General features: G+C 40.2%; 1 protein-coding gene across 17 annotated transcripts in view; it reads right to left on the bottom strand.

Moving 5' to 3' along the window:
• The window catches only part of PHACTR1 (phosphatase and actin regulator 1), a 298,139-nt gene that overhangs the window by 57,409 nt on the left and 223,991 nt on the right, over positions 1-16,739 (bottom strand). For 9 of the 17 annotated variants that reach the window (XM_030267041.4, XM_030267044.4, XM_072924129.1 and 6 more), the window contains one exon: positions 10,071-10,250. In XM_030267041.4, coding sequence (XP_030122901.1) covers positions 10,071-10,250 — 180 coding nt within the window. Of the gene's footprint in view, positions 1-8,848; positions 9,056-10,070; positions 10,251-16,739 lie in introns of all 17 variants that reach the window. The other 8 variants (XM_030267037.4, XM_030267035.4, XM_012571768.5 and 5 more) reach the window with 1 other exon arrangement.

Here is a 16,739-nt window from a genome sequence, read left to right as displayed (position 1 = left end):
TGCTGCTTCTGTCCACTCCTCTTGCTACAGCATAGTAAGGGAATTGAGGGTCAGAATCTTCTTTTGACCTGAAGAAGCTTGGGAGTTAGATGCTGCTTTCCAAAGGTCATCACTATTCTGAGTGCTATCAGATTTCTATAGTACTTTTTTCCTGACTATACAAACTAGTTACTTTTTCCTGGCCTGTTCAGAATATTGCCTGTTCTTCTATCCCTATATAATAGCCAGGGTACAAAAGGGTGATATCAGAACTAGCAAGCAGTAACACTTCTGGCAAATGATTACAAATTGCAAGGTGAAAAAAGACCATGAGCCAAGTTCAGATATGTCTCTTGAGTTATTTTAGTGCCAGTCACATCTTCCACAGAATCCACTTCATATTAGTGGTTTTGCTATGCTAGGAACAACACACTGACAGTGCAAGCCTTCCCCCTCTTCAGAGTGTTTATAGGCTAACAACAGAGGGGTCCAAGGGAGTGCAAATGTGCTGGTTTTGGCTGGGGTAGTTAATTTTCTTCATGGTCTGGTATGGGGCTGTTTTGTATTTGTGCACAGAGCCAAGGCCTTTTCTGCCTTTTGAACTGCAACACTATTGAGAAAACCTGTGATGCATGGGAAGCCAGGACAGGTGATCCCAAGTGACCAAAGGGATATTCCAGACCATATGGCACCATGCTCAGCATGTAAAGCTGGGGAGAAGAAGGAGGAAGGGGGGGATGTTTGGAGTGATGGTGTTTGTCTTCCCAAGTAGCCATTACAGGTGATGGGGCCCTGTCCTCCTGGAGATGGGTGAACACCTGCCTGCTCATGGGAAGCAAATGAACAAATTCTTTGTTTCACTTTGCTTGTGTGCATGGCTTTTGCTTTCCCAATTGAACTCTTTATCTCAACTCATTCATTTTCTCACTTTTACCCTTCTGATTCTCTTCCCAATCCCACTGGTGGGGGAGTGAGTGGCTGAGTGGGACTTGGCTGCTGGCTGGGGTTACACCACCATTTAGGGGCATGGAGAAAAAGTGCCCTTTCCGCACCGCAGAGTGGAAGAGCAATAGAGAGTAGAATCCAAGTATTTTGCCTTTCAATATAACATTAAATCCACTTAACATGTTGTCTCTTCCATGCAAAAAAAGAGCCATTCTTCTGATGGCTCTACCAAGGCTGAAATTTAACTGACGGGTTTGCCAAAGCAGTAAAAGAAAAAAGAAACAAAACCAACCACATTTGGGATTTTCTATTCAAGCACACAAAGGTCTTACAGTCACCTTGTTTTTCTTACAAACATGTTATTTGCATACATTTCCTCTGTGTATCCTGCATAAAAGAACATACTCTTCAATTAAAGGTAAATAAAAGAAAGAGTAAAGATTAAATTGTATAGAGCCCTGAGAATAAAGCTCCTATGGGATTTGTAGTAAAAAAAAGTGTTTTTTTCACACATTTATGCTTCAGGCAATTTTACTTCTAGAGCTTGTTTTGAATTACAAAGACTACATTAAGATCTGCACTCCATTTTGACAAATACAGGTTGGTTTTCTTTTCCTTTTCTCAGGCTCATGGCCTGAGCAACCATGTCAATTGAAGACTTCATTTGACAGTGCCTGTGCCTGGATGCCCCATCACACTGTGACAGCCATTCTTAATGGTGAATTCAAAGAGATCCCAACTTCAAACATCTCTGTCTTTTAACAAAAGAATCACTGCAAGTATAATTGTTCTGCTTTTTGTGATCCTGAAGATCAGAGCAATGTAGTTCATGTATAATGCAAACAGGAATCCTTCCTTCTTTCTTCTAAATACAGAGAGAATTTATTTTCTCCTGCAAGTGTTCATGCAGTAGAGTTGTGGTGCAGGCACTGCAGCTCTGGAATTGCACAAGAGAAGAAGTCTGGCCTAATTATCCTGAGTAGCCACATATTCTTTCCATCATGAATCAGACATACACACTCTGGTTTGACTCTGCACAACAAAGGTCCATAGACCTTCAGTTTCCACTTAAATTTCAACAAATGCTTCACATCAACATGTTTTCAATGGTGCCAGTGCTGGGAGAGTCCACTGGACATCTGCCAAACATTTTGGCCATTATTTTTAATGTCCTCATTCAGGGTGACTGTGTTACACCCAGGTTCTTGAGCTTGTCTGAATATGATCCTAATACCAAAATAGACTCTTGGAAATGGATTAGACACATTTAGTCTACTTATCTGCTCTTCACCTTCAGGAGAATTCTACTTTGTTTAAATAAAAAGGTTAAAAGGAGAATGACTACAATGGGAAGAGAGTTCAATCCATTTGCTGGGAAATGTAACTGTTATCTTCACTGACACCAGTAATGGAGACCCTGGTACAGCAAGTTTTAATGTGTGGTCTGATCAGTGACTACACTGAACAAATGGGGCCTTGCCCAAATCCATGTGCTCTGGGCACACTGTTGGAGACTGTGCTACCATCATCTACACTAAAGGACAGAACAACTTCTTCCTGCATGTAAGAGTGAGGTGACCGAGTTTTATAGTTCTTTCCTCTGTTTTAATTTCACAATGTACATGATTTATGAACCAGGGGTAGTAACAATTATGGTCTCCCACATGGAATATACATCAGACATGGGCATCTGTAGATGAGTAAGAAGCTGGTCAAGGGAAATAAGAACAAGGAATCTATGATAAGTGTCTTCTCAGTGAAACACTACCAGAGTATTAAATCATTGCACAAAGCACTCGTAACTGAAAAGAAGAAAACTGTGTGGAGCCAGGTGAGCAAGTCTGATTAATCTCTTCTGGCTGAGGTTTTTCATGCTCTAGAGAATAATGAGCAATTTTGCGAGATGTTGGTTCCCAGTGGGGTTGTGACCACTCCGTGCTGTGTAATAACTTTGATATTAGAGTTGATGAAAAAGACATCAACCTCTCTACTCCTGATAACAATCAATTGCTTAAAAGACAGTCATGGATGCCACAATATTTGCTACACATCAGATCTTTGACAAGCAGGCCATCCCTTCCCCTTTACATGCAGATCATTTTGCTAACATCCATAGTTACTGTATTTCTTTTGGGGCTTTCATGAGATAAATATACGTTTATTTGTTGCACAGATTTGTTACTATATGGTGCTTCTGAAGTGTTATTGGTACACTGGAGCTGTGCGCCATATACACCAAGTCTGATACTTCTTAGTCACTGAACATGGCTGGAGAATTGGTCAGCATACATTGAAGACACAGCTGCTGCAGATGGGATGCTAGGAACTTCTGGATGTATGGAAGCAAAGGTTGCTGAAGCAGGGGTTGTAGAAAGGCTTATTAAAATCTTCAAATTCTGCCCCAGCTCAACTACTGCATGGAGAAAGAGGACATGCCTGGGGATCCTGGGCTTGTGGCAGAGCTGGCTGTGTTTGCCATACTGCCAGTGGCAGAAATGCTCTTTCTTGACTCCTTGCCAAATATAAGCCACCACTGTACCCTGACAGCAAGAAAGGACAACAGACTCCTGGGTGGTACAAGAAGAAATACAGCCAGGAGATCTAAGCATTCTTCTATTGATAGAAGGATCCCCTTCTATTCACCAGTCCTTAGACTGTATCTAGACTACTGTGCAAGTTTAGTATCCACCAGAGAAGATATCAAAAAACCAGAATGACTCAAGCACAGGGTCACTGCAGTGGCTGAGGGCTAGGGCACCTGAAGTGTGTTCAGCTTGTAGGGGGAACACTTAAGAGCAGCCTCCCAGTACCTACAAGTTATCAATAAGGTTATACTCTTCAGTCGTGTGTGGTGGGAGGACGAAAGACAGTGGACAAAAGCGAAGACGTTCAAGACTGGATTATAAGGAAAGTGTCTTCACTGCCATGAGAAGAGGCAGTTAGGACAGGTTGTACAGCTGGTATTCTCTGAAGTTTTCAAGACCCAGCTAGTCAAAGGCCTGAGCAACCTGGTCTGATACCATACTTGGCTCTGCTTTGAGCAGGAGGTTGGATTAGAGACCTGCTGAGGTTTTTTCCTCACCTGAATTACTTATACTGTGACCTTTGCTGTACTATATACAACTACAAGTAATACACTTGTCATAAAGTTAATGAGATACTCTTTAAATGCCTTCCAAATAATTAGTTCTGTAAAATAATGTGCAAAAAACTCCCCAAAACCAACAAACAGGGCAAAAACCAGTGTGGCCTTTGAGGGAGCTCCATGGGATGATGTGCCTGATATTTACCATTTGGACAAGTAGGTTTTGCTTTTTCAGGTCTTCTCTCCTATAATCACTTGTGCCTAAGTGGTAAGAGTCTCTTTTCTTGTTTCAATGAGTTTTTGACAAGTCAAAAACTGTTCTCAAAGGTTTGCCATGCATCTCCTGCTGACTACAGCAATATCTGCAGTCAGGTCTTTTGGGGAAGAATTGAGGCAAAAATTCTTTCCTGTTCTTCTGTACCACATATGGATTCAAGATTCAGGTTGAATTTGGAGAACAAAAGCAGGGGATGATTAGCCCTAAAGGTTGAAAAGTATAGCTCTGCAGGAATTCCTGTGCAGGGCCTTGAAAAGGGTTTCAAAGATGAGATTTCCTGATGCCTGTATGTGATAGGTACTCCTCTCCAGGAAGAAGCACAGAGAGGAATTATAGAGAGAGAAACGGCACCAAGGTCCAGTTTCCATGAGAACCTGGTGAAGAAGAACTTCTTTTTCTCTGCTGCTTCTCCCTTGACACACAGTGAGAGAACTGTCCATTTTCTCCATGTGAATGTAACCTCCCTTCATGAATGTATCCTGCCAGAGCAGGCAGCTGGAGGTAACATCACTGTGGAGGAAGCTTCTGGATTATGTCTTGAGCTCATCTACACAGGAGTCTTCTGATACATATGTGACTACTGCATTCAAAAATACTCCAGAGTATTTATTGGATAAATCGTAGCTGCAAAAGCTTTTACAAGGGTCACTAATAGCCAGCTGTGTCGTGGCAAGGCACTAGGACCCCAGGCATTCATGTTCTCAAACCTCATTCTTGTCTTGTCTGCAGTGTCAGAAGCAACTTTTGAGGACTTTTAAAATTTCCTACCCTGTTAAATGTTTGCCTCTAATAATAAATTAGTTCTGACTCTACACAGACACAACTATTAAATAGAATAGATAAGTGGCTAGATATAACCAAAGCTACACCCTCTTCTAATATTAGGCTAAATTTTGGCTCAAACAGACTCAGGTGCTCCTGAGATCCCATCTTAATGGCACATATTTTATTCTGTGGTGTTTTAGGAGCTTTATGGGTTACTGGTGGTTCAGTTGGAAAATATCTAATTAATTTCAGAAAACATTACGCTGGTGAAAATTGACAGCTTAATCAATCAAGATAAAAGGGAACTTTACAACACTGGAGTCTATCAAATCAGACATGCTTAGTCTTCCTGTCACTTGACCATTAAAGATTTTCTGATAAGTTGGGGACTTGAACACCAGAACCCAAATTAAATTTGGTCCCAGCTGATTATTTCAACTCTTCCCAAATTTTCGGTGAAGGAGGCTAGAAGTATCCTAAATGCCTGGGTTGTGCACATGAATATCAGAGAAATAAAACAATGAAAGAAATTCTATCTTATGAACATTGTCTAATACTAATCAGTCTAATGCTAATCATGTTTGAAAATGAGAAGAATGCTCACCAGGAGGTGACTGGCCAACAGGACATGCAGAGCAGTGAAACAGCAGTAACAAAACAGTTAAGGCTCATGTTTTTCTCCGAGAGTTGCTTGTCTTCTAGGGCTACACAAGCACTTCCACCCCCTGTGCTGTGACAAGGATGTTCCCTGTGGAGGTAGCACCATCAAGACCACAGGACATGGTGAGGAAAAGCATGGAGCATCTTCTGTAGTGGCTTGGTACCACTCCCAGTGGCTGCCCTGCAGTCTGCTCTTGGCCCTGGCCCTGTTTCTATACTGTCCCATCCCTACAGAGCCTCAGCCTTGAGAAGAAGCATGCTAAGGATGTGTGATTTATATTTGCTAGAGGCAATTCTCTCTTCCTTCCACCTTTAAAATGGATTTTTTTTCTCTTTTCATTCTCCACAAAATTAAATGTACTCTTACATGTTTATTTAGGTATGCTCTTTTATGTGCATTTCTTATCAATTGAAAGGCCAATCTTTGTCTTGGCACAGGCAGATGGATATTTGAGATGGTTCAAAATGCTTTCAGAGGAAAGGAATGTTTCCTTTCCATTTCTAAAACCTGTAATAAGTTCTTTGTCTAGCCCTACAAGTCAGTCTGCATAACTTTTTGAAGAACTTTGGAATATTTTCACAGCAAGAGGTGGTCTGACTTTTATCCCTCAAAGTTTGTATTTAAAATATTTTTCCTTTTTTTTTGCCTCTGACCATGTCAGTAGTGATTTTTAAAATATGTTTGTAGAAAACATGTTTCTATTAAATAGATACACTTATGTACACATATACATCTATCTATCTATCTATCTACTTATAGATATATATACGTAGACAGAAGTTAAGTTGCTTCTGCCTTTTCACATGTGTACCTGAACCCTTCACAGGATCACATCTTCTCTCATAGTCTCTTGAACAGAGCTACCAGACCATTAAACCTCTGTCACCGTCCACTAGCCATGCCTGGTATGTCTTAATTTTCCCTTCAACCTTCTCAAAAATTCTTCAGTAGAAAAATGTGTATGCAGCAAAAAATGAAAAGTTTTCATTTTGAATGCCAGAATTCAGATTTTGCTTGTTTTCTCACTCACAAGTGAGGATGTCTCTGGAGTAATTATAAAAAGAATAGCATTAATTCTGCTTCTCACTGAGGAGAATGCTTCATTAGGATTGATTGCTCATTTCCAAAGATTGTACATGTCTAATATAATTACCACTGGAGAACGCAAGGCACTGAGCAACACTTATATCCTTTGGACCACCAAAGTAAATGGACCCTTAAGAACAAGCTGAATACTTTTATTTATAAGGAATGTATAAGAGGGTTTCAGTTCCAGCAGGAATATTGTCAAATAAATTATGGCTGTATGACTAAATTTCAGTCAATGTTCCTTTACCCTGAAGGTGCATGTATATGTATGTACAAGAGTCTATGTAGATTCACATACAAGACTTTATATAGGACTAGAGGAGACATCACTGAAGGCCACCACAAAGTAAGAGTAGTCACAGTTCTGTTCCACTTTCATTAGAAAATCATCACCATCAAGCAACTCACTTATGCTGATAACTTGAACCTGTTTCTACTTCATGCAGAAAAAACAAAACTACTCCAGAAGCCCTCATCCTTTGATTCTTCTGTTATCTCTTACAAAAGAATGGCTTATGAATCAAGGACCTGAGTCTTTCTCCTATGCTATTCCTATACTTTTATTTCTTCCATGTTGGCCTCATTTCTGAACAATTTCCTATAATTGGGACAGAGTTTTATGGGAGATCATAGGAAGCTGGTTTTGTCCTTAGGTGAAGCCATGAATACTGCTACCTGGCCTTGCAGGCTGCAAGACTGCCCATTCAGTTTGTAGCAAAGGGCAAAACATTAACCATTATGTGCAGATTTAAACAGGTAAGAAAGTAAAGAGATTTCACATAAAATGTACAAAACAGGACAAAAAAGTGTGGTCATCCAAACAGAAACATGAAGAGACTACGTAGAGATGAGAGAAAACCAGAACATGTTCTTTCCTAATGAGCTCTTTCCTGATATAGATAATAGATCTGAATAAAATGGATATTAACCGTCTGGAAAAAAGAAATCTACAATACATAAATGTGGGCAGAGCATTTCTCACATCAACTCTGAAAATATCAGGGCAGGATTAACACAAGATCAACCCAGGCGGAAGACTGGTAGCTGCCCCATTACAAAGATGAACCACATCTCATATTCAGCACAGGATTTTGAGGTGCTGCCTGCTGTGCAGCAGCTGCAATTATAAGCAGACTGCTCAAAAGGTGCAGGCAAGTGTTTAGGGAATCTATTTTGGTCAGCATTAATATAGCCATCCTTTGCTTCAGCAGTCAAAATGAGAGAGTGGGAGGAGAAGACACACCCACCCTCCTTCCACATCCACCTAGAACTTTGAATCCCAAAGAGTTTGGATACTTGTGAAAACATGTGGAACACAAAACAGAGCCTGTGTTGTTTATTGTTGCTGCCGTCCATGCAGTGAGAGCTAAACTGCAGCATAAAGCATAGGACATCAAAATCCTGGTCATTGGGAATTGGAGCTGTACTCACCAGTGGGAGGGGATTAGTCAGAGCAGGGGTGGAAAGGGGGAACAGTTTAGCAGAGAATGTAAGTACTGAAGCAAAATGGCAAGAAGTCATGGAACAGAACTACCTGTGTAAGGATCGGGGGGTAAGTAAAAGACAAACATATGGAAAGATACAAGGTGTGTGGAGGGGGACCTGCCCATATGGCAGTTGAGGGGACAAGCAACAAATGGCAAAAGGAGAAATCAAAACTCTCCCTTTCCCCTCAACTCTCATGCCTTTCCTCATTAAGGGCATTTAAAGATATCCTAGTATTTTCCTGATACTTCCTTTCCTATCAAAGCACATCCTGCAATTTCAGTGGTGATGGTAAATCTTGATGAATGAGGAGGGTTAGGAAATGCCACAGCAGTCTTAGGTAATTACAGCTGAGAGGGGAAGTGCCCCTGGAGCAACCTTGATGAAGGTGCAGTCTGAAGATTTCATGATCCCTGCCCTAGGTACAGCACATACATCACCAGCACACACAACAAGTGCAAACAGCATTACAGAAAGAGGAAGAACACTGAGACCTTGCTACAAAGGAGGCTTTTCCTATAAGGGAAACGGTGGGGCTGAGGGTCCAGGAATACCTACTTACCAGTTAAGTGGCTGGCAATCCTGGCAATAGGTTTAGGAGGCAGGGCAGGGGGCTGTTTGAGGAGGGACAACTGTTTCACTGGGGTGTCCTCATGGTCTCCAGGGAAAGCAGCAGATTTTTTGGGGGGAAGTAGCAGGACTGGCTTAGCTGTAGGATCTTGGGACAGGAGGACGCCGGATTCATTGGATGTGGGGCTCTCTTCAGACACTGGAGGACACAACCACATCATAGACGCAACAACGTTACGAGCAAAGCAGCAGCAGATACAGCCGAAGTCACACAAGAAAAGCAGCACAGCAATGCAGATTAGGAATGACTCATAGATTTCACTCAAACATTGTATAACGTAGAAAAGAGGAAAGAAGAAATAAAGTAAAAGAGAAAGAGTAACACACAACAGCCAAATTTTCCATTACTTCTGACAGAAGCCAGCTCCCCCATGTCAGGCTGGGATGTACTTCCACATCTGGAACACAAATCAGGTTTTATAATGTCATGTCTCTGATGGTCTGCCACCACGGCTTGCCTAGGACCAGATATGTTAGCAGCTGTAAACTTACCCTGTTAAAAGTAACAAGCACCTCACGGGGCCTACTCTCTTTCGAAAAGGCTGCATAGCTGCGCAAGATCATGGATGACAACTTCTACTGCTCCCTTTTCCTCACTTGACCTTTGTCCACAACTCTCAGCAGCACAACCTGATGCAGAAAGAGCAGCTAACCTAGATGCAGAGCATTGCAGTCTCTCTGCACAGGCTGGGGAAGAAGAGCAGCCAGCCTTACCCAGGGTAGGGCAGCTGACTGTACCAGTTACTGACAGATATGTGGTGTGAACACTACATAGCACCACATGGCACATAGAGGGCACAGTGTTGCACCTCAGGGTTCAAAACCATTGCAAGCTTTCTGCTCTAGAGCTCATTAGTACATCTGAGATGTAGACAGAGAGCTGGAAACCTACTTTTACATGTTCACAAAGTGCAGGGGTTTTGTCTCACTCTGAGAGAGGTTACTTGCTTAGAAGTAGAGGTTACTTCTACATCAGGTTGATCAAACTTTCTCATGGAGCATTCAGTGACAATCTCTACACTGTCACTTCCTTCTACACCAGAAGACCTTCATTTAGCCCAAGATTTCTCAGGGCTAAACATCAAATACTAGAAGTAAAAAACTGGTTTCAAACAGCTTAGAGGATCTACACCATAACATAAACAAGAAGTTACCTGTCCCATCCATGATCTCTGTGGTTGGGAGCACCTCATACGAGCAGGATTCCACAGATGCTGGGACTGACTCCAGTTCTGCTAGGGCTGGTAGGGACACCTGGCTGGAGCTCAGCCCAGAGCCCAGAGGCTGCCCATTCTCCAAAGCTCCTTCTTCATTTGGTATGGAAAGTTCCCCATCTGTTCATAGTCGGAAGAAAGAAGAATAGCAAAAAAAGAGACATAAATAACCTGCAGAATTTAAAATGAAATCCATCTCCATTAAATTGTTTTCAAATGAGGAACCTGGACTCAGATCTTCTATATATACATGCACTGGGTTTATGTGGAAAGGTTTTGATAACAGGGAGTCCACATGGGTGACTTCTGTCAGAAGCTGCCAGAAGTTTTCCCCATGTCTGATGGAACCACTTCCAAGCTGGATCCACTGCTGGCCAAGGCTGACCCTATCAGTGATGGTGGCAGCACCTCTGGGGTAACATATAATTTAAGTCAAATATCTGTATTGATCTTTTGCTCTACCCTGGAATGATCATTATGAACCGTGGTCTAAATTGGTTGAATCTGGGCAGTCAGGAATGATAGTAGACAGCAGGAACTAAAGAATATTAATACATACTGTATGTAATACTTTAATATTATTAACAAGAATTATTATCTTTCCCTACACAAACTTTTATGCTATAAGGGACACAAGCTAAAGCACAGGGACATGTCCCTATTTTACATACAAATAACTACATTTTATGTAAGGAAGAGAATAGTTTTTATATTTGCTTCATGTAAGGTCTTGATACTGGGCTATATCAGGTTCCATTTAGAAAGCCTGTTTTTATAGTTACTAATAATATCTCCTCTATCTGAGCAAAATTTCTGTGACAGCAGCTGGCATTTACTTTCCTATCAAATACCACTTCACATTAGAAATAATAAAGAGCAGAAGAAAGGATTTAGATTATTCTCTATAGTGTCAACCTGCATGATTTTTATCTCTGAACTTGTTAGGCACAGCACTCTGGTACCTGGAGGCAATGACTCCATGGACATCACAATTAGAGCTTTATAAAGCAAAGTGTTCAGCCCCTATGGTTACAAATGGAAGCCTGAAAATATAACTGAAATGTGACCTGTAAAACTAAAAACCAGCAGGCAAATATGCAGAACGTGATTTTACTAACCTTTTAAATTACTTCTAAAAATGAAACTCAGGATTTCAGAATATGCTTTTATATTTTTGGGCACCACTGATTAGTCATATTACTGCTCAATATACTGAGTGAAGATGTACATCAGTCAAATCAGTGCACATTTTCCCCTCATAGGGTTAACAAACCACTTTAGAAAACAATACTGAAAATATAAAAAGGTCTCATTTTGGTGCTAGTATACAACAATTAACAAGTCTGAAAATACATCAGCTGATAAGTACTCAGAATTATGTTTCTGCCATTTAAAGCTTCTCTAGAACGAGTAAAGATGATCTCCTGTTTATTTTAGAATTATTATAAATACCAAGGTCTTGACTTCCTTGGTTTTGTTGGAGGATTTTTGGAGACCAGAGAGCTATTATGGTAGTGCAGTCACATCATACTAGACTGAAACCTGACCCATGGCTTTGAGAAATCAACTGAGGTGGCTAAAAGGTGGCAACATGAATTAAAGCTAAAGGCTCGGGCCAAGTGTTTGTAGCACAGCCTCCTTTCTAACTGCTGAGGCCATTCTATACAAAGCTGTTTACTTCCCTAGGCAGCAAAAATCAAAAAACAATACAGCCAGTATTTAAGCTGCACATTTTTTGACTTAGCTATCTGGATAGAAATGCTATGTATTCTGTGTTGGCTCTGTCTCCCTTTTTTTTATTTTTAAACACACGTGTTTACACATGTTTGGGATAAGGATTAATGTTCTCTCAGTTACCTAGTTTCATGAAAGAGTGTAAATGTTATGTAGAGCATCTGCTTCTTGAATGAAAGGCAGTGACTGTGTCCAGCAATACATTCCTTAATTCAATGGATTAATTCAGACTAAATTTGGCTGTAACTATGAGAAAAGTATGCATGACAAACCCAGTAATGTTTGCTTTTTGGAGAGACAACTACACATTCTTCATGAAATGAGATGCCTATTGTAATATGCTGAACATCCTGAAATCCTACTGTCTTTAGTCTGCTATGTACTTTTCAAGGTATATTAGCAAGATTTAAAAAACAGCATTTTAATTACCCATGAAGACTTACGATTGCAAAAAAAGTAAAATGTAAGATAAAATTTTGGCTTTTACCTTTTGTCTAACACTAAAGCATGGCATCTTTCTGTACTGACAGTGTAACCTTTTTTAATCTTACATCTGAATATCTTTAATCTTGATTTAGAGTCTAAAGCTTGTCCTTAGATTTGAATGAAATCATCAGACATGGCACAGTATCATGACTGAAATATACGCCCTAAATCAGGTATTGCTTAAAGAAGAGCTACATGGAGGGTTGCTCAAGTACAGCCAACAGATCAAAGATGTGGAAAAAACAATTTGTAGAGGAAAGAGTATCTCAGTGTGAATTAATCCTGCATCAGCGATATGCTTGACAACCAGATACAAATGGCAAATTACTTATTATTTTCAAAGTACTAAAGCTATTCCAGCTGGCTGATATACAAATGAAAAGAATCCCAGTAATGCAATTATTACATATACATGGGTGAACTTATCTGTTTTCAGGAACTGGCTATGAGTTTAAAGTTAGCTTTGCACAGTGATAACATACGTAATCTTTTGTTCTCAGACTTGCAAAATCCTTTCCTGTTTTTACAGTGTCTGGTGCTCCTTAGTGGAAAATGACTCCCCCTAAGTCCACGAGCTTTAATAACATCAGCTGAGTGTGAAACTGAGGGAGTAGCTTGATTTCTGCAGCAAGAGAGCACATCAAAGTTGCTCTTCTCTTACTCAGGAGACTCTGCACACCTGAAGTCACTGAAGAAACAGGACCTCAGAGGAAACTCTCTTATGCAGAGGTCTCTGCCCAGACACTTTGATCCACTTCAGCATGTGAAAACAACAGCATAGGATGAAGGCCCAGAGATACATAGATGACGTCTACAAAACCTGTGGCTCCTAAGCATGGTTTGTAGTCCTGAACACACCTGCAATTTCCACTCTCAGGTACTTCTAAAACATTGCCTGGTGTGAAGCAGCCCACAATGCATCACATTGACTGACATAAACAGACCTGTTGTGTTCCCCCTCTTGTAGTTCTGCCTACCCTCTCACTGTGTCTTTTACTCTGAACTACTTTGGACTATGCAACTTTTTGCATATCTGAAAAGTGCTATGCTCACACATTCCTTCTACAGGAGACTGGCTATGGAAGTCAAAACAGACAAGTTGTAATCCTGGGTTAATTTTTGGACTGGGTTATCCCCTTCAGTACTTGTCTGCTCTCAAATAGACTGTCCAAGCAAGAAATTCTTGATGAAAAAAACTAGGAAGAGCAGAGTAAAATTCATTGTCATTCTCTGCCATGATCCCAAAGGTGGGGAATGGAGAATTGAGTGTTCTTGCATGTGGTCAAGACCTGACCCTGGAACTGTTTCCTAGCCTTGGTGGTTACCTTAGAACAGTAGCTGGGATCCTGCACAACTTCAGCCCCTAAGCCAACCTCTGATTTTGTGGGATCCTATGGAGTTTGAGACAGGCTTCTTCTGGAGGAGTTCAAAACTTTTCAATTTCACTGCAGCACAACTGGCTCTCCCGTGGTTGCCATGCCTTTCTGCTGCTTTACCAAAGCCACTTTTTCAAGTTTGTCCTCACATACTGTCACAAAATCTCCTTCAGTGCATAAGTGCAACATGTCCATATCCTGTAACAACTTAGGCTATCTGAAATTTAAGTCTAAATCCATCATTTTAATTAGATAGAGCATATTAAAATACGAGAATATAAAAGATGAAGACTGCCCATGTTTCCTTGAAAAACCACTGCACCATTGCCTTTGGAGTAAGTAACTGGTACACACTCATATTCAGAAATTTCCCACTACACACAATCTTATCTACATTCAGAAAGAAGAGGGATCAGAATACTACAGGAGATTTAGTTCTTTGATCAGCAGCATGAATCAGTGGACAATTCTAATGACAGATGTTTTTGGGACGGTTACACGTCCATGTGGAAATCAAGGTCTGTACCTATGTGTAGGAGCGATGGCAAAAATATGAGTTCTAAATATTGAGGAATATTTTGTGATGCAGGTGGAAGAAGTGTTTTTAACCTGCCCACAAACCATAAGAACAGCAGGAGCTTCATCAGATACTTCTTCAACTTACTTTTTTCCATAAGTATAGAGTATTTTAAAAAATTATAGCCTTTGCCTACATTTTCAGAATACTCAAGTCACAGAGCCCTGGAAATGGAAGATAACAGAAACTGATTCTGTCAGGAGTTTGGCCCTTAGCAAGGAAAAAGCTCTCTGCATTTCAGTCAGGAGTAGCTTCAGGTGACTAATTTAAATGCGGGGGTCACTGAAATGGTAACAGCATTTCTTGTTTTCCAAATATAGCAGCTGGACTTCATGACTCTCCTATGTGTGACTACTGTTACTTTCTGCACTCTGATAGTTTTCACCTGCTGGGTGACACAAAGTCCTCTGGAAAGCCAGCAAATCCTGAAGCAAACAGGTCAGAGCATCACTTTAAACAGCAGGCAAACAAACCAACTAATTATGCTTTTCTTCAATGTAGAAGATATGACAAAACCAACACTAAGTACAAGAAAAATTATTGTTCTTGGGTCATTCTGCCTGCACTGTTTCCTTTGATCAGTATGGGTTTTTAAAGAAAGAAAAAGCCAAAATTACTTACAGGCCCGCTTTGCCCACCTCTTAGGAAAGGGAGATAAAGAGATTTACACCTACTGTCTGTACAAGATACCTCTTAGCATGAAAGGTGCTACCACAATCTAAAGCGTTCTGCTAGGAAATGCTAAAGGTCTGTTGTTTTCTTGAAGGATTAGAGATTACCTAACAGGAATTACAAAGAAAATGTAACTTCCACTTAAGGTTGTCAATAAAATAAAACCTTCATTAGAATTACTCTCAGATTATTACACCACTGAAGGAAATAATGCTTTTGCTCTACACATCTTGCCTTGTTCATATCATTGTATTATCATAGTTGTTTGAGTACTGCTGCTGTTCTTGTGTATTACCACTTTCTTCTCTGCCCTACTTCCTTCTTTTCATATCAGTTTTGTAAAGGTGATAAATTACTATAAGGAGGAATTAACTTATTTCTTTCAAATACCTACAGGTGAGTTAGAATCTACTTCACAAGATGACACAGAAGCTTACAAACGACATCATTATTTGATTGATAGAAAAAATTGTAGTGCTTTGGTAGCAATACAAGGGGAATCTCCCCAAGTTTCAACATGGAAGGCAGAGTCAGACGTCACAGAAGATTTTTCCTGGGGAGGCCTTTAGGTTTATGTAGGGATGGTTCAGAAGGTGGCTACATGTGGGATATGAGTCAGGGAAGAAGGAGGTCACACCTGGGAGAGAGGTGAGACTGAAGGCTGCTGTCTGAGCTGGCGGAAGCCCTGATCACCTGGCATGGCAGCCTGGACCACGCCTCACTGGCTGTGGGTCTCATCTGAGTCACACTACAAAATGTGGACAACACAAAGCAATAAGAAGGGCAAACCTATTGACAGGACTTGTTTTTACTCTCAAGTTGCATCTAGGATGGTTGCATCTAGCTGGTCATAGTGAGAGCACACTACAACACATAACTGATAGAAACTGTAAAATTTAAAGCACATTTTTGCTGCTGTTTGTTTTTAAGTTTAGGAAATTAGCAGCCTTGGTTAGGAAATTTTTAAATTCCTAATAAGCTAGAGTAAAAAGCAGGTAGCAGATTTAAATGCTCCTGAATTTATGAAGTAGGCTATACTTCTAGTATCTGTGAAAACTTCTAATTTCTATTAATTTCTACCAGATTTTGTACAGCTATTGTAAAAAACCTTTAGACTTCAAATTAATGAGGCGTTAAAGCATATGAATAAGCTTTATTGTGATTAAGAAGTAACCTTATTATGTCTTTATATAATTTGTTGAATTAATTGCCTTTGTAATTGACAAGGGAAGCAGCAAAACAAATGGAAGATGCACTCAATGACTGACATATATGTAACAGATGTCAACTATGTATTGTATTACTGGTGTAAAACAATGATGTTTGTAAAACAATGGCATTTTGCATAAACAAGACATTACAAACTCAACAAATTAATTATCCTGAACAAGGAATTATTAGCTCTTCTGAAATGTTTCAAGGGAAAGTACATTGTTCTGTGCTCATCAGGATCCAAACCCTTTAAATGTTTCCCTTTTCCACAACAGTTAATCCCAAAGTGACGCAACCAGACAATGGCAACATACACAGGCACAAACCCACTACATTTCTCCACAGTCTAGATGCTTTGCTCCTTTGCAGTCAGTGACTACTGCCTATTGCTGTGATTTTTATTTCTATTGCTTTATATTTCTGATTAGTTTTCATTTTTATTTGCTAATTAACTACCACATATATCCAACAAAGAGGGCTAGACCATGGCAAAGTCAAGAGAAGTGTTTAGAGATATTATTTTGCATAGTCTTGCAATTCAGAATTCTCTAT

This window comes from Taeniopygia guttata, chromosome 2 (genome assembly GCF_048771995.1).
Source record: "Taeniopygia guttata chromosome 2, bTaeGut7.mat, whole genome shotgun sequence".
Classification (NCBI taxonomy): domain Eukaryota; kingdom Metazoa; phylum Chordata; class Aves; order Passeriformes; family Estrildidae; genus Taeniopygia; species Taeniopygia guttata.
Note: the sequence above shows the minus strand (reverse complement) of the source record. Positions and strands in the feature narration are given on the sequence as shown.